Here is a 25,566-nt window from a genome sequence, read left to right as displayed (position 1 = left end):
TTTTCCAGAAGTACAGCAAAGACATTTAATACAATGCGAAGCATAATTCATTATGTCAACATAGCATGATAATAATATTAGTTAGATATATCTCAGCGGTCAGGTCATCTGGTTTGCAAGTATGCACATATTTCAGTATATAGCAGTATTAACATTGTAATAATAAATGTCAAAGAAGTTTGATCTCAAAGGGTAACACTATCAACATCTACAAAAGTTAAATGCCAATGGACGAGGCCTCGGATGAACCTAAAACAACATAGTCATTGTCACTCATGCAAAGTTTTAACTTTCTTTCATGTTGATTTTCAACCATAGCACTTTGAATAAACCTGCCACCTCATACGGTAATACTGATTTACACATAGCCTTAAGGTTAAATCTTAAATATACAAATTAAGACTGACATAAACTAACATTGCCCTTGGCAAATAAACTCATTTTTCTTTGCACATATCAAAAGATTTGTAAGTGGAGCCATGATATTCACACTCTTAAATCCATGTTTTTTAAGCAATTAACAAGCAAAAACAGACAATGTAGCATCAACATCAATGCATCAATCATTCAACTTAGATAAAAAATGACTCAAGACAAAGCTCACATAGAATCAGTTTTGCATGTTTATCAGTAATGCTATTTGTTAAACAAAGCAAATTAAACCTATTTCTGTTTCTAATTCTTAAACTTGGTTCTAAAACTAGTATTGAACATCAAGTCTTCATTAATCACAAAAGGGAAGTCCCAAATACTAGTACACAGAAGAAGAAAGCTGGTGCTTGATGGAGAAGATGCAGACATTGGACTCTTATTGTTCAAGATCAGTTGAAGTCTAAAGTAATTTGTAGTGAGAACAATGTCTGCATGGCTGTATGTGTGAACCATGCAGATGATTGACCTTCAACAACAGCGCTATTGGCCTCAGACCTGGGAACGATGCCAACATGCCAACATGTGCTGGTCCTTAGTGTCCCGCATTGTGATATGCCTGGATATTGTTTGTTTGTTTGTTGTTTAACGCCACACTCGGCAATAGTGCAGCTACATGACGTCCGTCTGTAAATAATCGAGTCTGGACCAGACAATCCAGTGATTGACATCATGAGCATCGATCCCCGCAATTGGGATCGATGACCATGCATCAACCAAGACAGCTAGCCTGACCATCCGATCCGGTTAGTCGCCTCTTACGACAAGCATAGTCGCCTTTTACTGAAAGCATGGGTTGCTGAAGACCTATTCTACCCCATGCATTGATCTATGTATTGTTTATTGTTTAATGCCACACTCAGAAATATTCCAGCTATATGATGGCAGTCTGTAAATAATCTAGCATATGGGATACATTGAAATGCATCAACCATGTCTGTGGGTCTGACCATCCAATCCCGGACTGGATATTGAGAGCTGCAATGGACCATGACGTGTTGCAAATTGAATGTGGTGTTTAATAATATAAGTGGAGTCGAAGGTTGTAGGTACAACAACAGTTATAGGTCATAGTACAGAATATACACATTATCATATTTTGAAGAGTGGATAATCGCATAATCATAAAAATAAAACATCAACATCAGAGAACAACCAGTCTCGATTATCTTCCGAAACAGATTCCACTAGGTGGGGCACACCACACAAACGCACAACTGGAAATCAGCTGACACCCGGGAAAGTTAATCAAATTTAACATATAATAACAGACATTCTGATCAGAACAAAAGACAGACAACAGTACCAACAATTTGTCACATTATAAGTCACATTATGTAAAAATGTAAAGACTGTGTCAGTGCATCCTGAAAAAAATAAGAGAAATAAAAACTAATTATATTATAAAAAATCAGTCCATTGTTTTTTAAACAATTATTTTCTCTCAAGCATATATATTTTAATTAAATATTTATATTTCAAAAATGATCAAAGAAGAATCTCACATACCTGTAGGTAGATATATATTTGGTGAAAGAAGCAAAGCTATCTTACATTTGCTATACTTTGTTTTTGAGTCTTCAAATAGGGGGTCACATCACTCATCTGCAGCTCCTCATCTGGATCTTACAATCTTCGACAAAATAACTCACATTATCAAGGAACAAATTCAATCAACTTGATAGCAGTTTTCTGACAGTCTATTTCCTTCAGTGATAAAATCAAATCTCTCAAAGTAAAGAAAGGCTTTCTCTGCAGTAGATCATTGATGACTCGCATGCAGTAATCATAGTCGTCTTGTCCCTTGTTCATCTTGTATTCCAATTTCAAATCTCGAAGTTTTTCACCTTTCATTTCCACCTCTACAGCCAAATCCATCCACTTCGGACCAATGTCATCAGCGATCAAGTTAACATGGTCAAAATCTATCTCTTCCCCTCTCCCTACTGAAACATAAGAATTATAAGGAGAACATTAGAACATCATATTACATGTATTACATATTGAATATATTACACATGTATTACATATTGAATATATTACACATGTATTACATATTGAATATATTACACATGTATTACACATTGAATATATTACACGGTATTACATATTGAATATATTACACATGTATTACATATTGAATATATTACACATGTATTACATATTGAATATATTACACGGTATTACATATTGAATATATTACACATGTATTACATATTGAATATATTACACGGTATTACATATTGAATATATTACACATGTATTACATATTGAATATATTACACATGTATTACATATTGAATATATTACACATGTATTACATATTGAATATATTACACATGTATTACATATTGAACATATTACACATGTATTACATATTGAATATATTACACACGTATTACATATTGAATATATTACACATGTATTACATATTGAATATATTACACATGTATTACATGTTGTTTGTTTGTTGTTTAATGCCGCACTCAGCAATATTCCAGCTATATGACGGTGGTCTGTAAAATAATCGAGTCTGGACCAGACAATCCAGTGATTGACATCATGAGCATCGATCGCAATTGGGATCGATGACATGTATCAACCAAGTCAGCGAGACTGACCACCCGATCCCGTTAGTCGTCTTTTACGACAAAGTCGCCTTTTACGCCTTTATTGGTTGCTGAAGACCTATTCCAACCCAGATTCATCAGGGGTCATATTACATATTGAATATATTACACATGTATTACATATTGAATATATTACACATGTATTACATATTGAATATATTACACATGTATTACATATTGAATATATTACACATGTATTACATATTGAATATATTACACATGTATTACATATTGAATATATTACACATGTATTACATATTGAATATATTACACATGTATTACATATTGAATATATTACACATGTATTACATATTGAATATATTACACATGTATTACATATTGAATATATTACACATGTATTACATATTGAATATATTACACATGTATTACATATTGAAAATATTACACATGTATTACATATTGAATATATTACACATGTATTACATATTGAATATATTACACATGTTTTACATACTGAATATATTACACATGTATTACATATTGAATATATTACACATGTATTACATATTGAATATATTACACATGTATTACATATTGAATAACAAATCTATTTTTGTACATGCCATTTAATCATCAAACTAAAAGCATAATACTTTCAACAAGGGCACAGATGCTTGTATGTTGGATAGGTCTCATGGAAATTACTGGTATTTATATTTGTTTCAAGATGATTTGCTAAAAGCTGTATGTTCGGTGCATTTCATCCTGTGAGACACTCCCCTCAGGAAAGGATCATATCCGAGCAGTATAACTATAACTGTAAAGTATGTCATCTGTTGTTGATGACGTCTCAGATAACTGGACGTTGTTATAATAAATATTGTTTTTAATATAAGATTCTTTATTTATGGGTGAACCTTCATTTTTTCATATTTTATAACAAAGAGATACAATGGTTACAAAAAAAGAATAAACATCTTGAAATACAGGATTAAAGATTATCTCAACCTCAAGAATTAATGTTGAAAGTACCAAAAATACACCAAAATACCTAAATTGATGAACTAGGTTAAAGCTATTAAACAATATTTGAACGTACTAGTTTAGCTTTTCCATGGAGATTCATTTTCGATCTTGTGGACCTACAAGATAAATTTTTCTCTTGAGTTACATACTCAATTCAATCATATAGAAACCAAATTGAGGGTATATGAGTCTGGTGCATGCAAGTGAAAATGTTTGTCTTCAGTCGGCCATGACTACTTACTAATGGACTTAATGATCAGTTGAGAGTACATCTAATTCATGTTCATAGCAATGATTTGGAGTTTTTACTGTTTATGATAAAGTACACAGAAATGAAACTAAATGTGTAAAACGAAATAATGGAGTCACAGGCTCTGTAGCTCACCTGACTAAAACTGTTTACATATATGAAAGAAAGTCAACTCAGGAGGCATTTTCAGAAGAGATAACATTTACAGAGTCAAAAATGCATTTTGGGAGTGTTTAGGAGACCACTACTAACTACATACATACTGAAGCTGATTTCGGTTTGAATTTTTGTTGTCTGAATAAAATGGATAATGGCCAAAAACATTTTGATAAATGTGGCTTCCAGGGTGGCCATTTTAAAAATCAGCCCATAAAATCCAATAAAGAAGCATAAAGAGTGAGTGAGTAAGAGTGAGTGAGTGAGTGAGTTTTAACGCTGCTTTTAACAGTATTCCAGTTCTGTTACAGCGTGTCAGCTTAATGTGGGAAGGAAAGCCTGAAGTGATGCAGGTCTCAGACGTTTACCACTTTGGTGAAACCCACGAGCACGGGTATGATGCTGACAAACCTAGAAACATACCGTAATCGGGGAACCGTGATTTAAACACATGATCATAGGTTTCAGGGCGTACCCAAGACGACTGGGCCACATTTCAGTCGAGTCTAACGATTCAGTCGAGTCCAACAAATCAGTGGATTCGAACAATTCAGTGGATTCGAACAATTCAGTCGAGTCGAACAATTCAGTCAAGTCTAACAATTCAGTCGAGTCTAACAATTGAGTAGAGTCTAACAATTCAGTCGATTCAAACAATACAGTGGATTCGAACAATTCAGTCGCGTCGAACAATTCAGTCAAGTCTAACAATTCAGTCAATTCGAACAATTATTAAAATACATGACAAAAACCAAAAACTTACGAACACTTCTATGTTTCTTTGACATTTTCTTGAACTTTGACCTGTAATCCGTGGACCTCTTGCGGGTACTCTCAGCACCACTGATGTCGCTACGACTCATCACATTGCCGTCGTCATCACAGTTCAATACCATCACATTGTTCTCTCCGAACTGAACCCCCGCCGGGATAGACAGGGGGTTGAAGTCGCCCGACATCGAACCATCAGCATCTACAGGTTACAATAACATCTGTACCTCTAGGAGAATACTCAAAGTTCAAGTTTACTTGTAACATTTTCTTAAAGTAAACAAAAAGTAAACAAAAAATGATTATTTATGTTGAAAGTAACGTAAATGTGTTTGTTGCATGGTTTTAAGCCCTGGGATTAATTACAGATTTTTAAATTTTAATTGAGTAACATTTTATCCAAATTTAAGACCCGTGCTTAAAAATGAAAAAAAGGACAAAATCATGATACGTTGAATGACTATCCCAAGTTTAATGAAACAAAACTCACAAATGGAATGAGAGAGCAACATTTTTAACCTTCGAAATGATTTTCTTTTTCAAACTGAAATTATGAGTCAAGAACACCTTTAAATTGAAATGACAGCTGTCCAAAAAGTGACAACGAACTAATATTGAAGTTATGCATGTCTGTCATATGTGTTTAAATTGTCACACTGAGTATCAATAATATCACCTATGTTAGGGGTCCAGTGTGTCTTATAAATTTGCACCATTGGTGCTACATGTAATTGGCCATGTAGAAGCATGATACAAGATGTGATATAGAACTTCCGATGAAGGAGATCACTAAGTCTAACAGTGCCATGACAGTGTTTAGGGGAGGGTAAGCTGTACTTTGGTGGATATGACAAGTGGAAAATAATTTATTTTCCTATGTATTAAAATTGGGGGGAGTGGAGTGGAGGTTCAGCTACATCTACAGAACCAAATATTTTTTCAAAATAAAACTACGAGCCTAGTGATAAGCATCTTGCAACAATGTATTTTTTTGTGGCTGACAATTTCTTTTTTTTTTTTTTTAACAGTCTCAAGCATACTGATTTTTTAATTTCTCAATATTTTCCAATGGGATTACACACATATCATGTTCAACCAGCAAAGGACTATATTCCAGCAAAATATATAAACATACAATATTTGGCTTATATTCAAATATCATATTCAAGTAGCAGATAGCGTTTATATACCATATGTAACAAGAATTTATTTATATATATATACCAAAGAATTATAGTTGACACTGGTTACAATGGATGCTATATACTTACTGAGTTCTACATGGATGGAGGTTGGATCATTAAAATTCTGAAAAAAGAAATTGTGAAAAGTTAATTCTGGAAGTCTTACCAATATTTCTGACTGGTAGATAGTCATATCTGTTCAGGTAAAAGTTGAACATTAATTTCCATAGGCAACAGCTAGTTTGTTATGAACCTTTATCACTCTATATTGTCTAATATGCTGAACAAAAAATAAGGGGGTACTGAATATTATTTGAGGATATTTTTATGAAATTGTGTGCTCAGTCTTCAAGACTCGCTAAAGCTCGGAACTTAAAACATTAATTTCACTCGTAATCACTCGTACCTCGTGGGTTATTCTATAATTAGTCATGATCCCTAACGTTTTTGTTCCGTATATGTATCAATATGTGAAATGAGATCATACACAAGTAACTAATATGCTTGTTTTAAGATTGTCAAATGAAGTACTTGGAATATTGAATATAGCTTATATATAAAGCCAGTAAAAGTTATTTCAGTACCTGAAACTGGGGCTGTGCTCTAAATGTTGTACCTCTGCCAGGTTGTGCTCCTGATGTTGTATTTGAGCCTGGTCGCTGACCTTGACCTGAACTGCTCTGACCTTGACCTGAACTGCTCTGACCTTGACCTGAACTGCTCTGACCTTGACTTGAACTACTCTGACCTTGACCTGCAGAAGAATTCTGGGTACCCCCTGATGCTTGACCTTGTGTTGTAGATGTTTGACCTTGACCTGAGGTCGAGCTGGCAGCGCTGGTAGTTGAACTTGCAGTCTGACTATTGCTTGCACTTGTAGTGGGCGTTTTTGGAACGCTTTTAGAATCTTTTGGTAAGACAAATGTGTTTCATAAAAATACAGAAAACATCATTATTCCATTCTACTGCTGACTAGCACTTACAACATTCATGCTTTCAATAACATTTGTTCATTTCAAAATTTCGAAATCAGTGCCAACCTGTATGTGATTTAATCAAATCTGTACTTGGTTTGTCCTTAAAAGACTAAGTGCTTTATGATTAACTAATGTCATTAAGGTATTCTAAGACATTGTGACAGAGACAAGCTCATAGAGTGACGAATTGCTTACTTGGTTGATTGAGGAAACCTTTTGCAAAGCCATATGCTGTCTGTAATCTGCAATCAGATATAGGATATGACATCAAAAGACATATTATTTAAAAATCTATATTACTTAACATTAACTCATTTCATGTAAAATGGATTAATTAAAATTTTGCAATTTAAATGTGAATGAGTGAGTTGGACACCACTTTGAAAAGCATATATCATGGCATGTTAGCTTGATGTGGGAGGAAAGCCAGAGTGATGTAGGTCTTAGATGCATGTTTACCACTTTGGTGAAACCAAGAGACCCAAAATATTTTTTATGGTCTCTGGTGAAACCAGTGCTATAGTGCTGACAAACCGGGGTGATTAAAACCCACAATAATAGGAACAAGGAATACAAATCTGCAAAGCGAATTGCGGCGCCTCATACGACTGGGCCATCCATGCACAGCCCCATTGATTAAACAAAGGAAGTCCTCAATCAGGCTCACAGTATTTCTTAGTGTGACATATGTGTAGTCTAAGTGTATTTCTGATGATTGTTAGTGGTAGCAGACTGAAGGGCTCATGAAATAGAGTGACCTCCCCTAGTTGTCTACAGTCCAAGCTCCGTACCAGTGACCTTCATGGACCTCCTGGTACAAGGAGCTTCGCTGTGAGGAGCTTGTTCACAGTTGTCGATTCACTGACTACCTGTTTCAAGATGCTATGCAAGGGTGTATTCAGTGTCAGTGTGTGTTCAGTGTCTGTGTGTTCTGTGCCTGTGTGTTCAGTGTCTGTGTGTGTTCAGTGTCTGTGTGTGTTCTGTGTGTTCAGTGTCAGTGTGTGTTCAGTGTCTGTGTGTGTTCAGTGTCAGTGTGTGTTCAGTGTCTGTGTGTGTTCAGTGTCTGTGTATATTCGGTGTCAGTGTGTGTTCAGTGTCTGTGTGTGTTCAGTGTCAGTGTGTGTTCAGTGTCTGTGTGTTTTCAGTGTCAGTGTGTGTTCAGTGTCTGTGTGTATTCAGTGTCAGTGTGTGTTCAGTGTCTGTGTGTATTCAGTGTCAGTGTGTGTTCAGTGTCTGTGTATATTCGGTGTCAGTGTGTTTTCAGTGTCAGTGTGTGTTCAGTGTCTGTGTGTATTCAGTGTCAGTATGTGTTCAGTGTCTGTGTGTTCAGTGTCTGTTCAGTGTCTGTGTGTGTTCTGTGTCTGTGTGTTCAGTGTCTGTGTGTATTCAGTGTCTGTGTGTGTTCAGTGTCTGTGTGTTCAGTGTCAGTGTGTGTTCAGTGTCTGTGTGTGTTCAGTGTCTGTGTGTGTTCAGTGTCAGTGTGTATTCAGTGTCTGTGTGTGTTCAGTGTCTGTGTGTGTTCAGTGTCTGTGTGTGTTCAGTGTCTGTGTGTGTTCAGTGTCTGTGTGTGTTCAGTGTCTGTATGTGTTCTGTGTCTGTGTGTTCAGTGTCTGTGTGTGTTCAGTGTCAGTGTGTGTTCAGTGTCTGTGTGTTCAGTGTCTGTGTGTGTTCAGTGTCTGTGTGTGTTCAGTGTCAGTGTGTGTTCAGTGTCTCTGTGTGTTCGGTGTCTGTGTGTGTTCAGTGTCAGTGTGTGTTCAGTGTCTGTGTGTGTTCAGTGTCTGTGTGTTCAGTGTCAGTGTGTGTTCAGTGTCTGTGTGTGTTCTGTGTCTGTGTGTTCAGTGTCTGTGTGTGTTCAGTGTCTGTGTGTGTTCAGTGTCTGTGTGTGTTCGGTGTCTGTGTGTTCAGTGTCTGTGTGTGTTCAGTGTCTGTGTGTGTTTGGTGTCTGTGTGTTCAGTGTCTGTGTGTGTTCGGTGTCTGTGTGTTCAGTGTTTGTGTGTGTTCAGTGTCAGTGTGGGTTCAGTGTCTGTGTGTTCAGTGTCTGTGTGTCTGTATATACATACGGTTCAGTGTCTGTGTGTCTCTGCACCGGCATCTTGATGTTCTCCTGTCGTTGCACCAGGTGGTTATCAGGTAAGCCCTTTATCTCACGCTGTTTATAAATGAATTTAAAAAAACAAATTGAATTATTTCACATCATAAATATCTTATTAAACATCATATTGTCTAGTAATGATTTAATTTCCAGTAACCCCTCCTGATCACCTATTATTGACATGAATTGAGAAAGAAGTTCAAAAGGTAAGGCATTAATAGTATTTTGGATAAAAGTAAACTTTGTTAACTGCAAACAAATTGACTTGAAATTGTGTTGTTATGTCCGTCTGTTCATGCCGTCAAAGTCTGTGAACATTGGTAGCTTGAATTAACATATCTATATACAAGGGGCGGTCGGGTAGCCTAGTGGTTAAAGCGTTTGCTTGTCATGCTGAAGACCTGGGTTCGATTCCCGACATGGGTACAATGTGTGAAGCCCATTTCTGGTGTCCCCCACCGTGATATTGCTGGAATATTGCTAAAAGCGGTGTAAAACCATACTCACTCACTCACTCTATATACAATCTCATTCAAATCAGATATTAGTTCTCGCTTCCCCCAAACAAAGATATGATGACATCCCATGATAGGTCAAATCAGAACGACCTTTCCCGAACTTTGACCAACCAATGAAATGACTGACAAGAAGCCAGCATAAGCCAATCAGGCCAGCTTTCTTGAGCTACGGCACTACTTTTCGGACTGGTGACTTCCATTCAAGACTACGCTTGAAAAATATTTTGTCAAGGTTATTGATTTAAAATTTGAAAATGGAACAAAGGAACATTCTGGAACCTCTGCTAGATACCTGAGATGTTATGGCAGATTTCCCACTGGCTATGCAATATTGATTCCTTTCAAATGTTTATCCCAAAGAAGCAAGAGATAGATGTTGATTTTGACAAAATAAGTCGTACAGCTGGTAACTGTTGTTCAGGATACCCTGTATTAACCATTTTGAGGTTGCATGATATCGAAAACACATTCTTAATCTCGAATATTGCACTCTGATTGGTCGAATGAAAATTGTTCTGACGTGACGAGTTATAGGTGAGGTGAAATGGGGTTTACCATCACGTCCAAGATTATTGCACTTTTATTGCACTTATATATATAGAGTGTGTGTGACTGCATGTACTAGTCCGGACTGATTTCCGGACTGCGATACCATGCCGCAGTTTAACATGAATAGCCCATTCAGACAGTATACTGACTACGAGCCTACCAGTCCTTGCTTAAGCCCCTTAATGCTGAGCGCTAGACAGGGTAACAACAAGTGCCATCTTCTAATGTCATACCATATTGGTAAGACGTGGTCGGGGATCAAACCCTGGACCTTCCGGTCTCCAGGAGGACGCTCTACCACAGAGGTGGTCTACCACTAATAGGATGTCCTCAGATCCTTGTTGAGTTGTAGCGAGAACTAAGATCTGATTTTAATGAGATTGATCTACATACAGAATACAAATGAAACTTTGAGTGAATAATAAAGTGATTAGATCACAAAAATACAATTAACCCTCAGGAAGAGGGGTAACAGGAAACTATGTTTTTGTTTTTTTCTGTTTATAGTTTTACTGCACACACAACGGTATTCTAGCCATATGATGTCAACCTGTGAATAACTGACCCTGGACCAGACTAAATGATGATTGATATTAAGAGCAAAAGTCAACACCATCGGGGTACAATGTTATGCAATGAACCACCTTATACATTAAGTCATGTTGCATGACAAAGATTAGCTGCTCAGCACCAAATTTAACCCAGAATCCCCATAGGGAGACAAGAATAGAATGCTGGGGACCAATTCCAACCTGGAATTCTACAAGACAAAGGAGGTGGCATCCCTTGATAGCGTCAAGTCTACATGACGTCATCACATCAGTCAAGACATTGCAGGATGCAGAGTTAGCAGTAGTCAAAGTTCAACATATTTGATGTGTTCAATCACACAATCAAAAACTGCAAGATGCAACATCTGCAAGCAGTCTGGTACTGTTACAGTAATTTTTTCATTTTTTTTATGGATTTTGGTTCATCTTAAGTTCATTGACTGCAATTGTTGTCATGGAAACCTGAAAAAATATATATTTCCAAATTTCCTAAATAGCAAAGGGCACCAGTTCATGGTTAGGCTGATTTCTGTGAAAGTATTATTGAGAAAAATTGAATGCTCTTTGAATATGCTCTGGAAATAGAATGCTGGGTCTCAATTCTTATCTGGAATTCCCACATGGGTATGAACTACACATTGAACCACAAGACAAAGGGGTGGCATCCCTTTATGAAGTCAATTCTGCATGACGTTATCACATCAGGCAAGGCAAGTGTTGAGAAATCAGTTGGGAATCATTGGTTATGATTGGTTTGTCCCAACCAATCAATCATCAATAATAATCTTGATTTATACAGATACACATGAATAGATATAGAACGTCAACTCTAGAGAACAATCAGTCTTGATTATCTGCCAAAAATGATTCCACTGGCCATAAAAAAGCAAAATAATGGCAAAGATTATATGAATGGATCACTGAAAATCAGTGATGACACCAGGTGTTCGCAAAAAAGGGTAAGCATGTCCTGCCCTACCTGTAGGGTGTTTGCTGCCTGATGCTGTACAGCAGTACTCCAACCATATGGCAGGAATGGAATGAACGATTATTTTGAAAAAATATACAGATCAAACATTGTTTTTCTCAAAAAATGACACTGGAAAATTAAAATTTCCATCAATGACTTACCCTTTCTGGTTCCTGGGGTTTCTGATTGTCTGCTCCAGCAACACCTGCACCAACAACACCTACGACAACAGCACCTATGGCTGATCCTCCAGTTTGGGAGATGTTGGTCGTGGCAGACTTAGAAGTATCCTTGCTCTCTGTTGCTGAGGATTTCAAAGGTATTGTTGCAGCTTTGGTTGGACTTGGACCTTTGGATCCAGGTCCAGGTGTGGTGTTAGAAGTGGTGGCAGTGATGACTTTACTGGGGCAAGTGTTGCTGGCAGCAGTGTTGGTGGCACTAGCGGCTGCTGAGGTTGAAGCTGGGGGGGTATTTGGGGGTCTGGACACAGTGCTGGGCCTTGAGGATGAACTTGATGATGAAGGGTCCATTAACGAACTCGGCAACCCTGGATTCTTTAACATGTCCACTGAAGAATGAAGATATAATTAAGATGAAGAAGTTTCAATGAATTGAAACACAGCGTAACTGTTTGTGAGTCAGTGGCTTGGTCAGTATGTATGCTTACACCGATTTAACACTATAACGGCTACCGGAAAACAGTTGGAGACAGCAATATCTAATTTAATCGTTGAACTTATATAGCGATGTGTGTGTGTGTGTGTGTGTGTGTGTGTGTGTGCACAAGCGTGCGTGTGTAAGTGTGTGTGAGCGTGTGTGTCTGTGCTGAATTAACATGCTGCAGTTTAACATGAATACCCCACTCAGACACAGAATACTGACTCTGAGCCGACCGGTCGTTGTTTGTAGCCCCTTAATGCCTAGCGCCAAGCAGGGTAACAACAAATAACATCTTCTAACGTCATACCATATTGGTATGACGCGGTCGGGGATCAAACCCCGGACCTTCCGGTCTCCAGAAGGACGCTCTACCACTAGACCACAGAGGTGGTCTACCAGTAATAGGATGTTCTCAGATCCTTGTTGAGTTGTAGCGAGAACTAAGATCTGATTTTCATGAGATTGATCTACATACAGAATACAAATGAAAATTTGAGTGAATAATAAAGAGGTTAGACCACAAAAATACCATCTTTTGGTATCGCATGGTCAGGGATCGAATGCTTGACCTTCCGCTCTCCGGTTGGATGCACTACCACTAGACAATGGAGGTGATCCACAAAAACATGTGTCTTCTAAGGCAACTAACTGCCTTTGTTTGCAATTTGATTCTGCTCACTCAGCAGTGAATTTGTACCTGGTAATGTGACTGCCCAAACTTCCAGCATCTTAACAGAAAGCTTGGGTTGCATACTCCCTAGGGAGGCGAGATTGCACTTACAATGTTGACCTGGGTAATAATATCATGCAATTTATGCATGCTGCTACTAAAATTGACTCTGGTGAAGACCTGGATTATAATTGGTTGCCAGCAACCCATGCTTGTCATAAGCGGCGACTAACAGGATCGGGTTGTCAGACTCCCTGACTTGGTTGATGCATGTCATCATATTCCAGTTGTGTAGATTTGTGCTCACGATGACAATCACTGGATTGTCTGGTCTAGACTCGATTAATTACAGACTGCCGTCATACAGCTGGAATAAGTGCAGCACTAAACCCCCAAAAACACAAACAATAAAATATACAGGAAAGGAAGAGACGATGACGTACTGAGTTCCCTTGTCTGCTTGTGGCGTTCATATCTGCCTGGGTTCATCATCATCTCGTCCTCCAGGTCCATGTCCATCATGTCCATCTCAAGGCCTCGGTACATCCCCGGCATCCTGCGCAAACAGAGACAGCAGCTGTCAACATTCGCGACCAACTTGTGTTAATCAGGGACAAGCCGAATAGTGACTCGTGCCCCTCTAATGGCCATTTTTGCGACCAGAATCCGTCTTAGCGCAAACGAGCATACCTAAAACAATTGTCAACTCGTTGCGTAATGGTTGAAATATATTTCCCCATATATTATATATATTTCAGATGCAATGTAAAGCACATCGGGATGTGCGGAATTATACAGTATGATTGAACACATTTTACTGTGTCTTGGGTATATTTTTAGATGCCAGAGATATGTGAAATCAAAAATTATTTCTGAGGGATTCTTTGACGAAGAACTTGAAATCATACGCGCATTCTGATTGGTTTGTCATATTTTCGCACATAACATTCATCGATAGGGGGACGAGTCTTCTTGCAGGTTACGGAAAGGGGCGAGTGGTGACGAATGTAGCTTTCAACAGTATTTCACAGAGTTAGGCTTAAAAAAATAAAAGAATTGGTTCTCAGGCAATGGTTTTTGAAAATATAGTGCAGGCGGGCGGTGTCTTTTTTGGGGGGGGTTGTTCAAACTAGTATGTAACCAAGAAACAGTTGTGCAATCAATAAGCAATTGTGTAAAATCAACCTGGGAAAGGGCATCCCTATATAAAGGTATTCCTTTATTAGTGAAATACTGGAATACAGTATTTGACTACCGTTGGACTTGGAATATTTAAGGAGTTTTTCATTTGTTTTAAAATGGAAATAAAAACGAAACGTGCAGCGAACTTTATGATGATGCGGGCGGTGCCTGAGAACCAAGACTATTTTTTTTAAGCCTTATATGAAACCTGGGAGAAATGTACGTTGCACAAATATATAATAAATATACAATGACAAACACATGAAAACTGATGATCATATGAATTAATTTAAATGCACAGTAAGATACACAAACTATATTTGGGTATTATCAATCTTAATGAGATGGAAGGGGGCATATCACAGCCTAATATTTAGACTTAGTGAGTGAGTTGGGTTTAACAGTATTCCAGTCATATCACGGCATGTCACCTTATTGTGGGAGGAAAAGTTTGAAGTGATGCAGGTCTTAGACGTTTACCACGATGGAACCCATGATCTCGGGTACGGTGCTGACAAACCTAGAACCATAATCGGAGTGAACTGGGATTCGAACCCACAATCATAGGTTTATGGCATGCCCAAGGGATTTAACTCTGCACAGGGAATTGCGGTGCCTCAGACGACTGGGCCACCCGTGCCCCCAAACTTAGTGAAATGACATGACGGATCCAGGTGGTATACTACCCTCCTTTCAACCTAAATCCAACTTGTTGTCATGGAAACAGGAAAAAACAAAAATTTGCCAAATCCCAAAATAGCAAAAGAGGCAAGTTCATGCCCAAAATGACATCTTTGAAAAGTTTGATGAAGAAATACTGAACGGTCAAGAATTTATGCTCCAGAAACAAAACGTGATGGACGGAAGGACCGGCAAACAACAGCCCATTCCATTATCCCCTCCGGGTACTATAAAAGTCCAGTTTCCACCCTTGCCCAACTAGGCTGGGATTATGGAGCTACATTTTGGCTGGACTAACGAGTCTATGCATAGTCCAATCAAAATCGCTTACCGGTAATGTACAAGACATCTGTTTCCTAAACAAAATTGATTTCAAAGTGCAGATTTCAGTCGACTACAGGATTTGCAAAGTATGTGTACCGCCAACTAGACATCGATAGATATTTTGCGAATTCTTTCACGCTTTTGATTAAGGTTCTCTCGTGATTTGATGTACTTATTACAATTATAGATCTTGATTATTGAGCAAATTGTCTTGACTGGGTCTATGATTGGTCTATAGGAGGAACATAGAAGGGACATACCTCGTAATAGCCACTAGTGACGCTACGGTCAAGCCTGGAAATTCCAGCCTAGTTCGGCAAGGGTGGGAACTGGACTTTCATATTCAGTTAACTCCCTTGCCTCGGGAAGATGCTCCCGATATGAGAGGTTCACAAATACATGACATAAGTGTCTAAGAAAGGGGGTTTGCATATCCCCTACCCCTATTTACCTCAACGCCCCCCACCCCACCCGTGAAGATCTGGGTTAGAATGAAGTATTGATCTTCAGCAACCAATGCTTATGATGTCATAAGACTAACAGGATTGGGAGGTCAGGCTCGCTGACTTGGTTGATGCATGTCATTGGATCTCAATGGCATCAGTGGGTTTTTTAGCTGAAATATTGTTGAGCGCAATGATAAAAAACAAACAAACAAACAAAATTAACCTCAACCCCGATCTGATCTGTCAGCGAGCGATTCTTACCTCCGAGGACCTCTCATGTTTCGCATGTGACGAGATTGAGGTCCTCTTGACCGAGCCACAAGCTTCATCAAAGCCTCTTTGTCTGTGGCTACAAGAATGTCCAGAAGTTTTGGGTCCTGCCTCATGTATTCGAGCAGCTTGTCAGGGTCTCGGATCACATCCATCACTTCTCGATCCACCGGACTGATCCTTGGGGGTGTCTCCTCACGTAGGATGTATCTGCAACACACACATTTCTTATTATTTTCTAAATTTTGAAATAAATAAAAAAGAATTGTCAAATCCACAAAAGCAAGTCTTGCTCCGAAACAAATTGGAAGGTGGGGTGCCATCTATTCCCAAGGAGGGGTGGTCGGGGAGCCTAGTGGTTAAAGTGTTCGCTTGTCATGCCGAAGACCCGGGTTCGACATGGGTACAATGTGTGAAGCCCATTTCTGGTGTCCCCCAGTCCCTGGAATATTTCTAAAAGTGGCGTAAAACCATACTCACTCACTCACTCACTATTCCCAAGGGGACTGCATACATGTCATTAAAGGTTGCTTTGGGTGCAATCCTTTCTGAATATATTGTGTTAATATTCTTTATCACAAAGAACTTACAAGAGATTGGATTCAAATTAATATGATGTACTACCCAAAAGAGAAAGTGTATAAAGAAGGTCAGACCAAAATAATTATTTGCTTTAAAGATATTTCTGTCAACAAAATACCTGAAGGCAGGAGAAATAACATGAAATTTTCATAAAATATAGACATCAATATTACTGCATTGTGCCTATTATTACATTTTCTTGTGATTAAGACACATTCTGATTTTGGGGATTCGGTTTTTTTTTAAAACAGGCTATCCTACTCCTACAAGCAGTGTCTCTGCTGGAGAAAGCAGGAGACAAACATGGTCAAAATGTCAATGGAATGGAATGGACAAAAAACAAGTCCGTAAAACAAGTAATATACTTGGTCTGGCCTAATTCAATTAAAACAGAAACTATGCAAACCTGATCATTTGAGGATCTCGAAGAGCTCTCTTGAGTTTGTAACTCATGTCGGGAGCCAAGCTTCCCATCCCCATGCTCCGTCGCATGTCCATCATGTCACTGTAAGGATCGTGGTAAGGATCCATGTATTTGGACATAGGATCCTTCTCCATCTTCTTAAACTTATCCTTCTTGAACAGTCCCATGATTCCAGATGCTATACCGGAGCTTTTCTTTTCTTTGTGGTCAAAATCCATCTTAGGAGTGTTCTTGCTCTCTCTCTTCTGTCGTTCCTCTCTCAGCGTCTTCATTCTGTTCACCGCCTCAGGTTTTGGCGTCCTGTTGGGCCTCTTCCTCCTGATTTCATCCTTCATCCTGTGGGGAAAGAACAGCCAGCCTACATGTTCTGCTCCCTTCCTCTTAAGTTCCATCCTCAGGAGTGGATCCTTCTCCAGGAGCTTCAACAGTTCCTTGGGGTCTTTAATCTTCTTCTGTAGCTCCAGGTCAACTCCAAACACTTTCTTACATAGCTGAGCATCCTTGTGCATGAGAAGCATCCCCACCGGATCCCGTAGTACACGTCGAAGGGCCTTCTTCTGTTCTTCAGTCATCACAAAAGGCCCTGGTGCAGCTGCTGGTGCAGTGGTAGCTCCTGATGTTGAAGTCCCAGAAGTTGCTGTTGTTGTTGTTGCTGATGTTGCTGTTGCTGTTGCTGTAGTTGAGGCTGCCTGGGGCTTAGGCTTGGCTTGTGATGCAGATCCAGCCCCTGTTGCTGCAGGGGCTTTAGATGTTGAGGATGAGGCAGCAGTTGTGGATGCACCTCGACTAGGTCCAGAATGTGCTTCATCCTGCAGTCCTACAATGGGCAGACTCTGGCCCTTAGGAACAGGGGGTCCTGTTGTTTTGGGGACATCCTCTTCCTCACCTATGTCCTCCATCTCAACACTCTGAGGACTTGTGGTGGAGAGGTTCGTCAGTGGCTTAGTGAGTTTGGTTGCAGCATCAAAAATACTTTCAGAATCAGCTGTAGCTGCAGTGTCACCCCCCAGATCTTCAGCATTCTGGACAAAATGGAATACAGTTTTGATATTGAAATAATCATCTTAAGTTTCAGATCTTATGTGAACAAATTCGTTTCTGTTGTATTTCAAATTGCGTTTTTTTATCTTAATTTGTTCATAATATAATTTCTGGTAAAACTGAAAATGAAAGATTGGACAACTTCTTACAATCACTCGCTGAACTTGATCCAGGATTCTGGGGCCTTAAACAAGTGAGATGATTCACACACAGAAGATGTCCATGTTTGGACACATGAAACTAAAGAAATGCATCAGTGTATAATTAATGTGTTTTACTCACATATAGGCCTGCAATCTCCTTCTCCAGTTTTCCTAAGGCCTCTGGCACTGCAGGGGCAAGTTTCTCAAACAAAGCATCAATTTCCACCTTCATTTCTAGAAGGATAAGAAAAAATTTGAATCAACCTTTCATGTATTATTTAAAGCAGATAAAACAATAATTGAACTGACATAAAATCTAAACATATGGAGAAGGATAAAACTATCTATTATCATAAACGATCATCCTCATAACTATCAGTGTATCAATGAACAGTACTCAATTTTAGACCACAGTTTCTGTTGTAAATGTTACTTATTTAATTTCAACCTGTAAAACAACATCTTCCCGAGGCAAGGGAGTTAACTGAATCTTAAAGTCCAGTTTCCACCCTTGCCAAACTAGGCTGGAATTATGGAATTATATTTTGCATAGTCCAATCAAAATCATGTAACGAAATCAACATCTAGTTCCTTAGCTGGCGTGCAGATTTCGTCCGATTGCAGGATTTGTAAAGCATGTGTACCACCATCTCTGGGTCAACAGATATTTTCCAAATCCTTCATGTTTCTAATCAATGTGCTAACATGAGTTGATGCACTTCGTGAAACAAGACACATTTTATTACAATATAGATCTTGATTATCGATCTGATCATCTTGAGTGGGTGCTGCCATTTTGTTTGAAGCAAATGCAAGTGATATGAGAGGTGGAATCTGATTGTCTGTAGGAGGGACATAGAAGGGACATAACTTGTAATAACCACTGGTGGCGCTACGATCGAGCCCACAAATTCCAGCCTAGTTCAGCAGACAAGAAACTGGACTTTTACAGTCAGTTACCTCCCTTGCCTCTTATCTGGAAGATGGTAAAACAAAATAAAGCATATAAATGCAAAAGAATTTATTCTTGTCCTACCAATACTTTTCTTGAATCTAATATTAAAGAAAACAAACAAATGCAAAAGAGTGACGCCATATTATCAGCACTGGTTAACCTGAGGAGCTATTTGCCCAGGGGCCTGTTCCACAAAGCAATCGCAGCACTTAGGAGATTGTAACACCCATACTTTAACATAGACTTACAGCTATCGTTGCGCTACGATTGTTTTTTGGAATGAGGCTGAGGGTTCTTGGATGGGTGTACTACCTGCAAATGTTGGCCTCTTGTCTGACTGCTGTGTCCAGCATCTGGTCATCATCTCCATCACTTCCCGAGGACACTGAGACGGGATCATGGTCATGTCGGGTCTCTGGCCACTCAACACAGCCTTGGGGATGATGTCATCACTCACTCCTGGAATGACAGTGTGGCTTGTGTGACAGGGCATGAGTGTGTGAGTATATTCCAGCACCTGTCTCATGAGTATTAACTATTAGTGACAGCTGTACCAACAAAATTGCCCTTGTCAATGTTTTCATGACCTACAAAACAGGGCTCCAAAGGACCCTTTTGAATCAATTTCAGGGTCCTTACAGGAGTATGAGGGCCCCGTGTACTGTACTGTCAAATTTGATAATTACTTTAATCACAGGACTTTCATATTTCTTGTCAAGAATTTGGTACAATGAATATAACTCTGCATTCCCGGGATGCTCTATATTTTTTGCCTGCGTCCATCCTAGACATTTAGGTGTACTGGGTACACATTTCAGCAGGGGTCAGGAAACTGCCAAAGCGCCGGACATGTCCGATTAAGAATCTCATATGTCCAGTTGAAAATATTGCTTACCGGACAATTAAATTTTTCTGTACGGACATTTTAAAAAACAAACCACGCTACCTTCGTGGTCCAAATAATTGATGAGCATTATCGTATCCCTTCAGCGATTTCAGGTGAATAAACAGGTATAACAAACTTGATCAATAAAAGTATGAAATTTGATATGAAACATCACTAGACATGATGATTTACCATTTAAAATGTATTTCCTGCTCTCCAAGGCATTGTTTTATATGCAGTGATTAAGAATACCGTGTGTATTTTCTCGTAAACTAAGCCGGAAATAGCAATCAGCTGTGCACACGTTTCCTCCCAATCTACCGGTGATTCAGTTAAAACGTACCCAATGATACAACTTCAAAGAATTTTGATGCAATGGTCGGAAGAAATTGTATCTCAAATTATTATTTTATCAGGAGGAATAATCAGAGCTCCAGATAAGCTTTTGGTGTTGTGGGTATTTTACCCATGCATTTTAAAATCATTGGGTATCAGTAATTCTAGGTGCGTATTCAAATTTCTGTTACCCACTAGTTTTTACACATGTGGGTATTTAAGTTAAATATTTAAAAACACTATTCATCTAGTCCCTGCAAACTGGTGTCGTGTGGGTTCGAGAGCTTTATAGGACTCAAAAATACCACGATACTTCCACAAGAAAGTGTGATGGCAAATGATCATAATGAGTTTGGTAAGGTTGACGGAATGCCAACTTATAATTTCAATATAAGTTGCTCATTTGCTAATCAAATACGCAGGGTTACTTCACAATATTTTGATGATACGCACAAGTTTTATTTTTGTAGCGTATCTGTAATGTTCGTTGCGTATTTGATACGCTTGGATTATATTTTACTGCGTATTTCTGCATTTCTCATGCGTATTTCACGCAGATACGCAGCTTATCTGGAGCTCTGAATAATATATTCCAATATTGTATTATTTTAGTTGCAGCTTCCACCATTTATACTTATGCTAAATGATTTCAGCGTTGTGTAAAACCCTGCCTCAGTTGTCTGTTGTGAAAGTTAGGACTTTAGTGCTTGTTGTAAGCTGCAACAGTTGGTTTGGGTGTCAGACTTGGTGACTTGCTTGACTGCATGTCATTGTGCACTGATGGTGTAAGCAAGGATTATATCCTACCTAAATATTAACCCGTGGGAAGTTTTACTCTAGAGTATAGTATAGGATAGGATTAAACACACAGGTATGGGTTCAAATTCACTAGGGTATATTATCATGACACAAGAGAATTTCATCCCCGGGATTAAAAATAGGGTAGGATAATATTCACTCTTACAATGGTGTGGGATTCCAGCTATATCACAACTGTCTTTCCGGCAGTCTGGGGTAGACAGCAGCAATCTCATTAAAATCAGATCTTAGTTCTCGTTACCGCTAAACAAAGATCTGAGGACATCCAATTACGGGTCAAGTCAGACCGACCTTGCGTGAACTTTGACCGACCAATGGAATGACCAATCAAAAGGCAGCTCTCTCGTGCTTTACAGCACTAATTTCAAATTGGCGACTACGTTTTGGAACATATTTTGACAAATTCTCGATTACAAATTTGAAACCTGAACAAAAGAACATTCTAATAATGGAATGGCTAATAGATGGTCTAGATTGTATGGATTCAGTCGTTAAACCCGTAACTATCGTTCGGAATACCCTGTGTTAAAATTTTCGAGGTTGCATGATTAGAAATCACATTCTGACTGTCACTTTCATAATCTGGTAAGCGACGCTCTGATTGGTCGGATGAAAGGTCATTTTGAAGTGACCCCTAATGGGATGTCTTCAGATTTTTGTTTAGCGATAGCGAGAAGTAAGGTCCGATTTTAATGAGGTTGAGACAGCAGTGGCCACATGCTCCAAGCACATGATGCTAATCATTCAGCTTTTTTAGAAATACATCATGGGGGCCTATAGTGCATGGAATCCACATGGGGAATCACATCAGGGTAGATGGTATATGAACTCACTGGCAAAAGGCCTATCTCCAACCACTGTCTCCCACAGTACGATGCCAAAGCTGTAGACATCATATCCCTTGTTGGGTGCAGTGTTGATGTTGTTCCACACTTCTGGGGGTACATGGGTGACTGTACCCTTCCTCCCCTTCTCCTCCCCGCCCTGGCTCCGAGTCATGGTACGCGTCATCGTCTTCCACTGAGACAGGCCAAAGTCGGTGATCTGTTCAAGGAATGTACAAATGTTTAAAGGTCATTGACATAATCTGGCCCAGGCTTATCCGAGCTCTCACATAGATGAGAAACATCAGAAAGGAAAGATCTTCTTCAAGTGTATACAGGTTATTGACATACCCTGGTCTACCGCCCCAGACACATGACATTGTTTCAAAGTTGAAATTTGGTTGATCTGAGGTTGTTATGTTGAAAAACATTGTATCAACATTGTTTCAACATTGGCCGTTCGATATTTGAAGATATGTTGAAATCTGACATTATTTTCAACGTTGTTTCAACATTGATTTCTGATTTCAACATTTCATCATCATTTAAACTCCACATATAATCAATGTCATTTCAACATTGAAGCACAACATTGTTTCAACATTGATTTCTGATGTTACATCAACTTTCAACATTTCAACATCATTCAAACTACACATAAAATCAATGTCATTTCAACATTGAAGCACAACATTGTTTCAGCATTGATATCCTACCTTAGCTCGGATCCTTCTGTTGATGAGGATGTTGTCCGACTTCAAGTCAAGATGGAGGATCGGTGGATCGGGTCCATGAAGATACTCCATGCCATGGATGACATCACGGATTACACTGACCAACAGTGACCAGTCAATGTCCACAAAGTCGGAGCGGAAAGCGGTCAGACTGCCGAAATGCATGTACTCCAGAATGAGCGAGTAGTTGTTCTCCTCCATGATAAGGCCGAGCAGACGCACGATGGAGGTATGCTTCAGCTCCCACAGCTTCTTGCCCTCGGCCTTGAAGATCCTTTGATGCCTGGTCACAAATGTGAGTGTCAGCAGCGAACATGGTAAAAACAGAATAATATATTCTGAAAATTAGTAGGTGTGAAACGATTCAGCAAGGTCACAATACGATACGTATCACGATAGAAAGGTCACAATACATATGAATATTTCAAAGCAGGTTCCAAAGGAAAAGTTAGCTGTAGACATATGTTCGTAAAGATTATTTTTAGTTGTGAACTTAAACAGCTAATTACAACACATTTTGGGATATTTGACTGACAAAAATGCTGGCATGGGGATCATTAAACAAGGAGTAAATAATTAATTTAGTAAGTGCTGTATCGATACAGGAAAAAATGTATCATGTATAATGTACTGATGTATTGTTTCCCCCCTAAATATTCGAATATAATAAACTATTTCAAAATCAGCATATAAATATGTGTGATAACTTTCATAATAATATTCTAAAATTGTCTGAAACTTTCCAGTCTGTCCCAAAGACATGTGAGTCCACTAGCTTGAACTAGGCTCTTGGCATCATTTTCAGAGAATTTAAGTGTTATAATATAGATTATTTTTGGCTGAACTAACTAGACCAAACTGAATTTTACATGATTTGGGCTTTGGATTAATGGCTAAAGTCACAGACTGACTTCATAACTTGCATATTTACAGTGGGGTAACATCTTTTAAATTAATACTGTTACTTTTGCCTTAATGCATATTCATGGTTATGTAACCTTTCCACTTCCTACCTGGAGGGCAGTAGCCCATCAGCAATCATTGTTTTGATGGCGACAGTCCCGAGGTCCTTGTGGACGCCACGGTACACATAGCCATAGCCGCCGCGGCCTATCGGTGTTTCATCATATTTGATGTCCTTGGCTGATACCTTCGGAATCTCACCAACATCACTGCTTGATGCCATATTGGAAAGTCTTTGGCACCAAGCCAAACTGGAAATACAACAATGCTTGTGATGATCATGATAATCGACACATTCATTTATAAAACTTCTTCATAAACAGTTCAACAAAAGCAAGCTCTAGAAACAGGGATGGTGAGGTAGCCTTATGGTTAAAGCGGTCGCTTGTCACACCAAAGGCCTAGGTTCAATTCCCTACATGGGTACAATGAAGTCCATTTTTGGTGTCCCCTGCCTTGATATTGCTTGAATATTGCAGAAAGTGGCGTAAGACCACACTCAGTCTAGATAGTGAGTGAGGGAGTGAATTGGGTTAAAAGCTGCTTTGAACAGTATCTTAGTTCTATCATGGCATAATGGAGAAAAGTCTAAAGTGATGCAGGTCTTAGACATATACCACTTTGGTAAAACCAACAAGCAAGGGTACGGAAGCCTAGCTGTGTAATGCCATCACTGTTTCTTTGAAGTACAACTTGAGAATGGATGCATATAATTTACATTTATCATAGAGAAGAATTTGTTTCCCTGTTAAATAATCAAAACTATAAACAAAGTATTAATGACATGTTAAATGTAACCAACATTTCTATTCTGGTGAGAAATAGACTTGAAATCTAGATCTCTCCTTCCTATCGCAGGGCCCAATTTACCATCTGTTTTCTTGAAAAATCTTTATCATATTAACATGATTAATACCAAGGGTTAGTCTTAGTTATATAGTCAGAGGAAAAGATTACAATTGTGGAGCACTAGATGTGCACTGGCGGAGGACCTATTTAGAATATGTGTGTGCCTTGCAACGTGCAAAATCATCCTGCAATGCCCATATATCCAAAAATATCTATCCATAAGTCGGACTTACTTTCAATACTGAAATCTGTTGACCAGGAAAAAGTGAAAATATATCAGACTTAGACAAGTCACTTGAAATATTTAATCTATCATGTTTGTGGGATGAAAAAAACAAAAGCTTTCGTGAATTTCTCTTGTTGAAGAGTGACTATGGGCAAATGTAAAACTGCCACTGTCTCTGTTGGGCAGGAATTCCTTAATGCTGGATTCGGGCTGAATCTCACAAAATTATCAAAGACATGCACTGCAGAAACATGTTAACAAGAAACTTACCAAAGCTGTAGCGACTAATTAACACTGGATATGTAGAAAACGCTTGATTCGATGCCTGTTACAACGCATTCTGCAAACTGCCCATTTTGTGGTGGGACTTTCCAAAGGTACTTCCCCTTCTAAAAATAAATCCGGACTTGAGCTGTTACGAAAAGTACAATCCCCTGATGCGAACACACGGATGCTAATCATGGCGAATTAATATTTCTTGGTGTTT

The 25,566-nt window shown here is 38.8% G+C and overlaps 1 protein-coding gene across 4 annotated transcripts; it reads right to left on the bottom strand.

The window, feature by feature from the left end:
* LOC139454110 (uncharacterized) lies at nt 1-25,454 on the bottom strand. 4 transcript variants are annotated; one of them, XM_071235626.1, is made up of 17 exons: nt 25,350-25,454; nt 24,055-24,255; nt 23,024-23,324; nt 22,317-22,527; nt 19,755-19,901; nt 18,627-18,721; nt 17,286-18,325; nt 16,289-16,507; nt 13,838-13,950; nt 12,226-12,632; nt 9,445-9,533; nt 7,580-7,626; nt 6,992-7,314; nt 6,495-6,531; nt 5,216-5,425; nt 4,120-4,162; nt 2,286-2,375 (listed from the first exon to the last, which is right to left on the bottom strand). In XM_071235626.1, exons 2-16 carry the CDS (start codon nt 24,225-24,227, stop codon nt 4,143-4,145), a joined length of 3,432 nt encoding a protein of 1,143 aa, XP_071091727.1. In that variant the 5' UTR covers nt 24,228-24,255; nt 25,350-25,454; the 3' UTR covers nt 2,286-2,375; nt 4,120-4,142. The 4 variants fall into 4 exon arrangements, with proteins under 4 accessions (XP_071091725.1, XP_071091727.1, XP_071091726.1 ...); XM_071235625.1 differs by having other exon boundaries at nt 5,220-5,425; XM_071235624.1 differs by lacking the exon at nt 4,120-4,162 and having other exon boundaries at nt 1-2,375.
* Between the last annotated feature and the right edge of the window lie 112 nt (nt 25,455-25,566).

Source organism: Haliotis cracherodii, unplaced genomic scaffold, assembly GCF_022045235.1.
Source record: "Haliotis cracherodii isolate W230 unplaced genomic scaffold, xgHalCrac1.p SCAF_10, whole genome shotgun sequence".
Taxonomy (NCBI): Eukaryota; Metazoa; Mollusca; class Gastropoda; order Lepetellida; family Haliotidae; genus Haliotis; species Haliotis cracherodii.
Note: the sequence above shows the minus strand (reverse complement) of the source record. Positions and strands in the feature narration are given on the sequence as shown.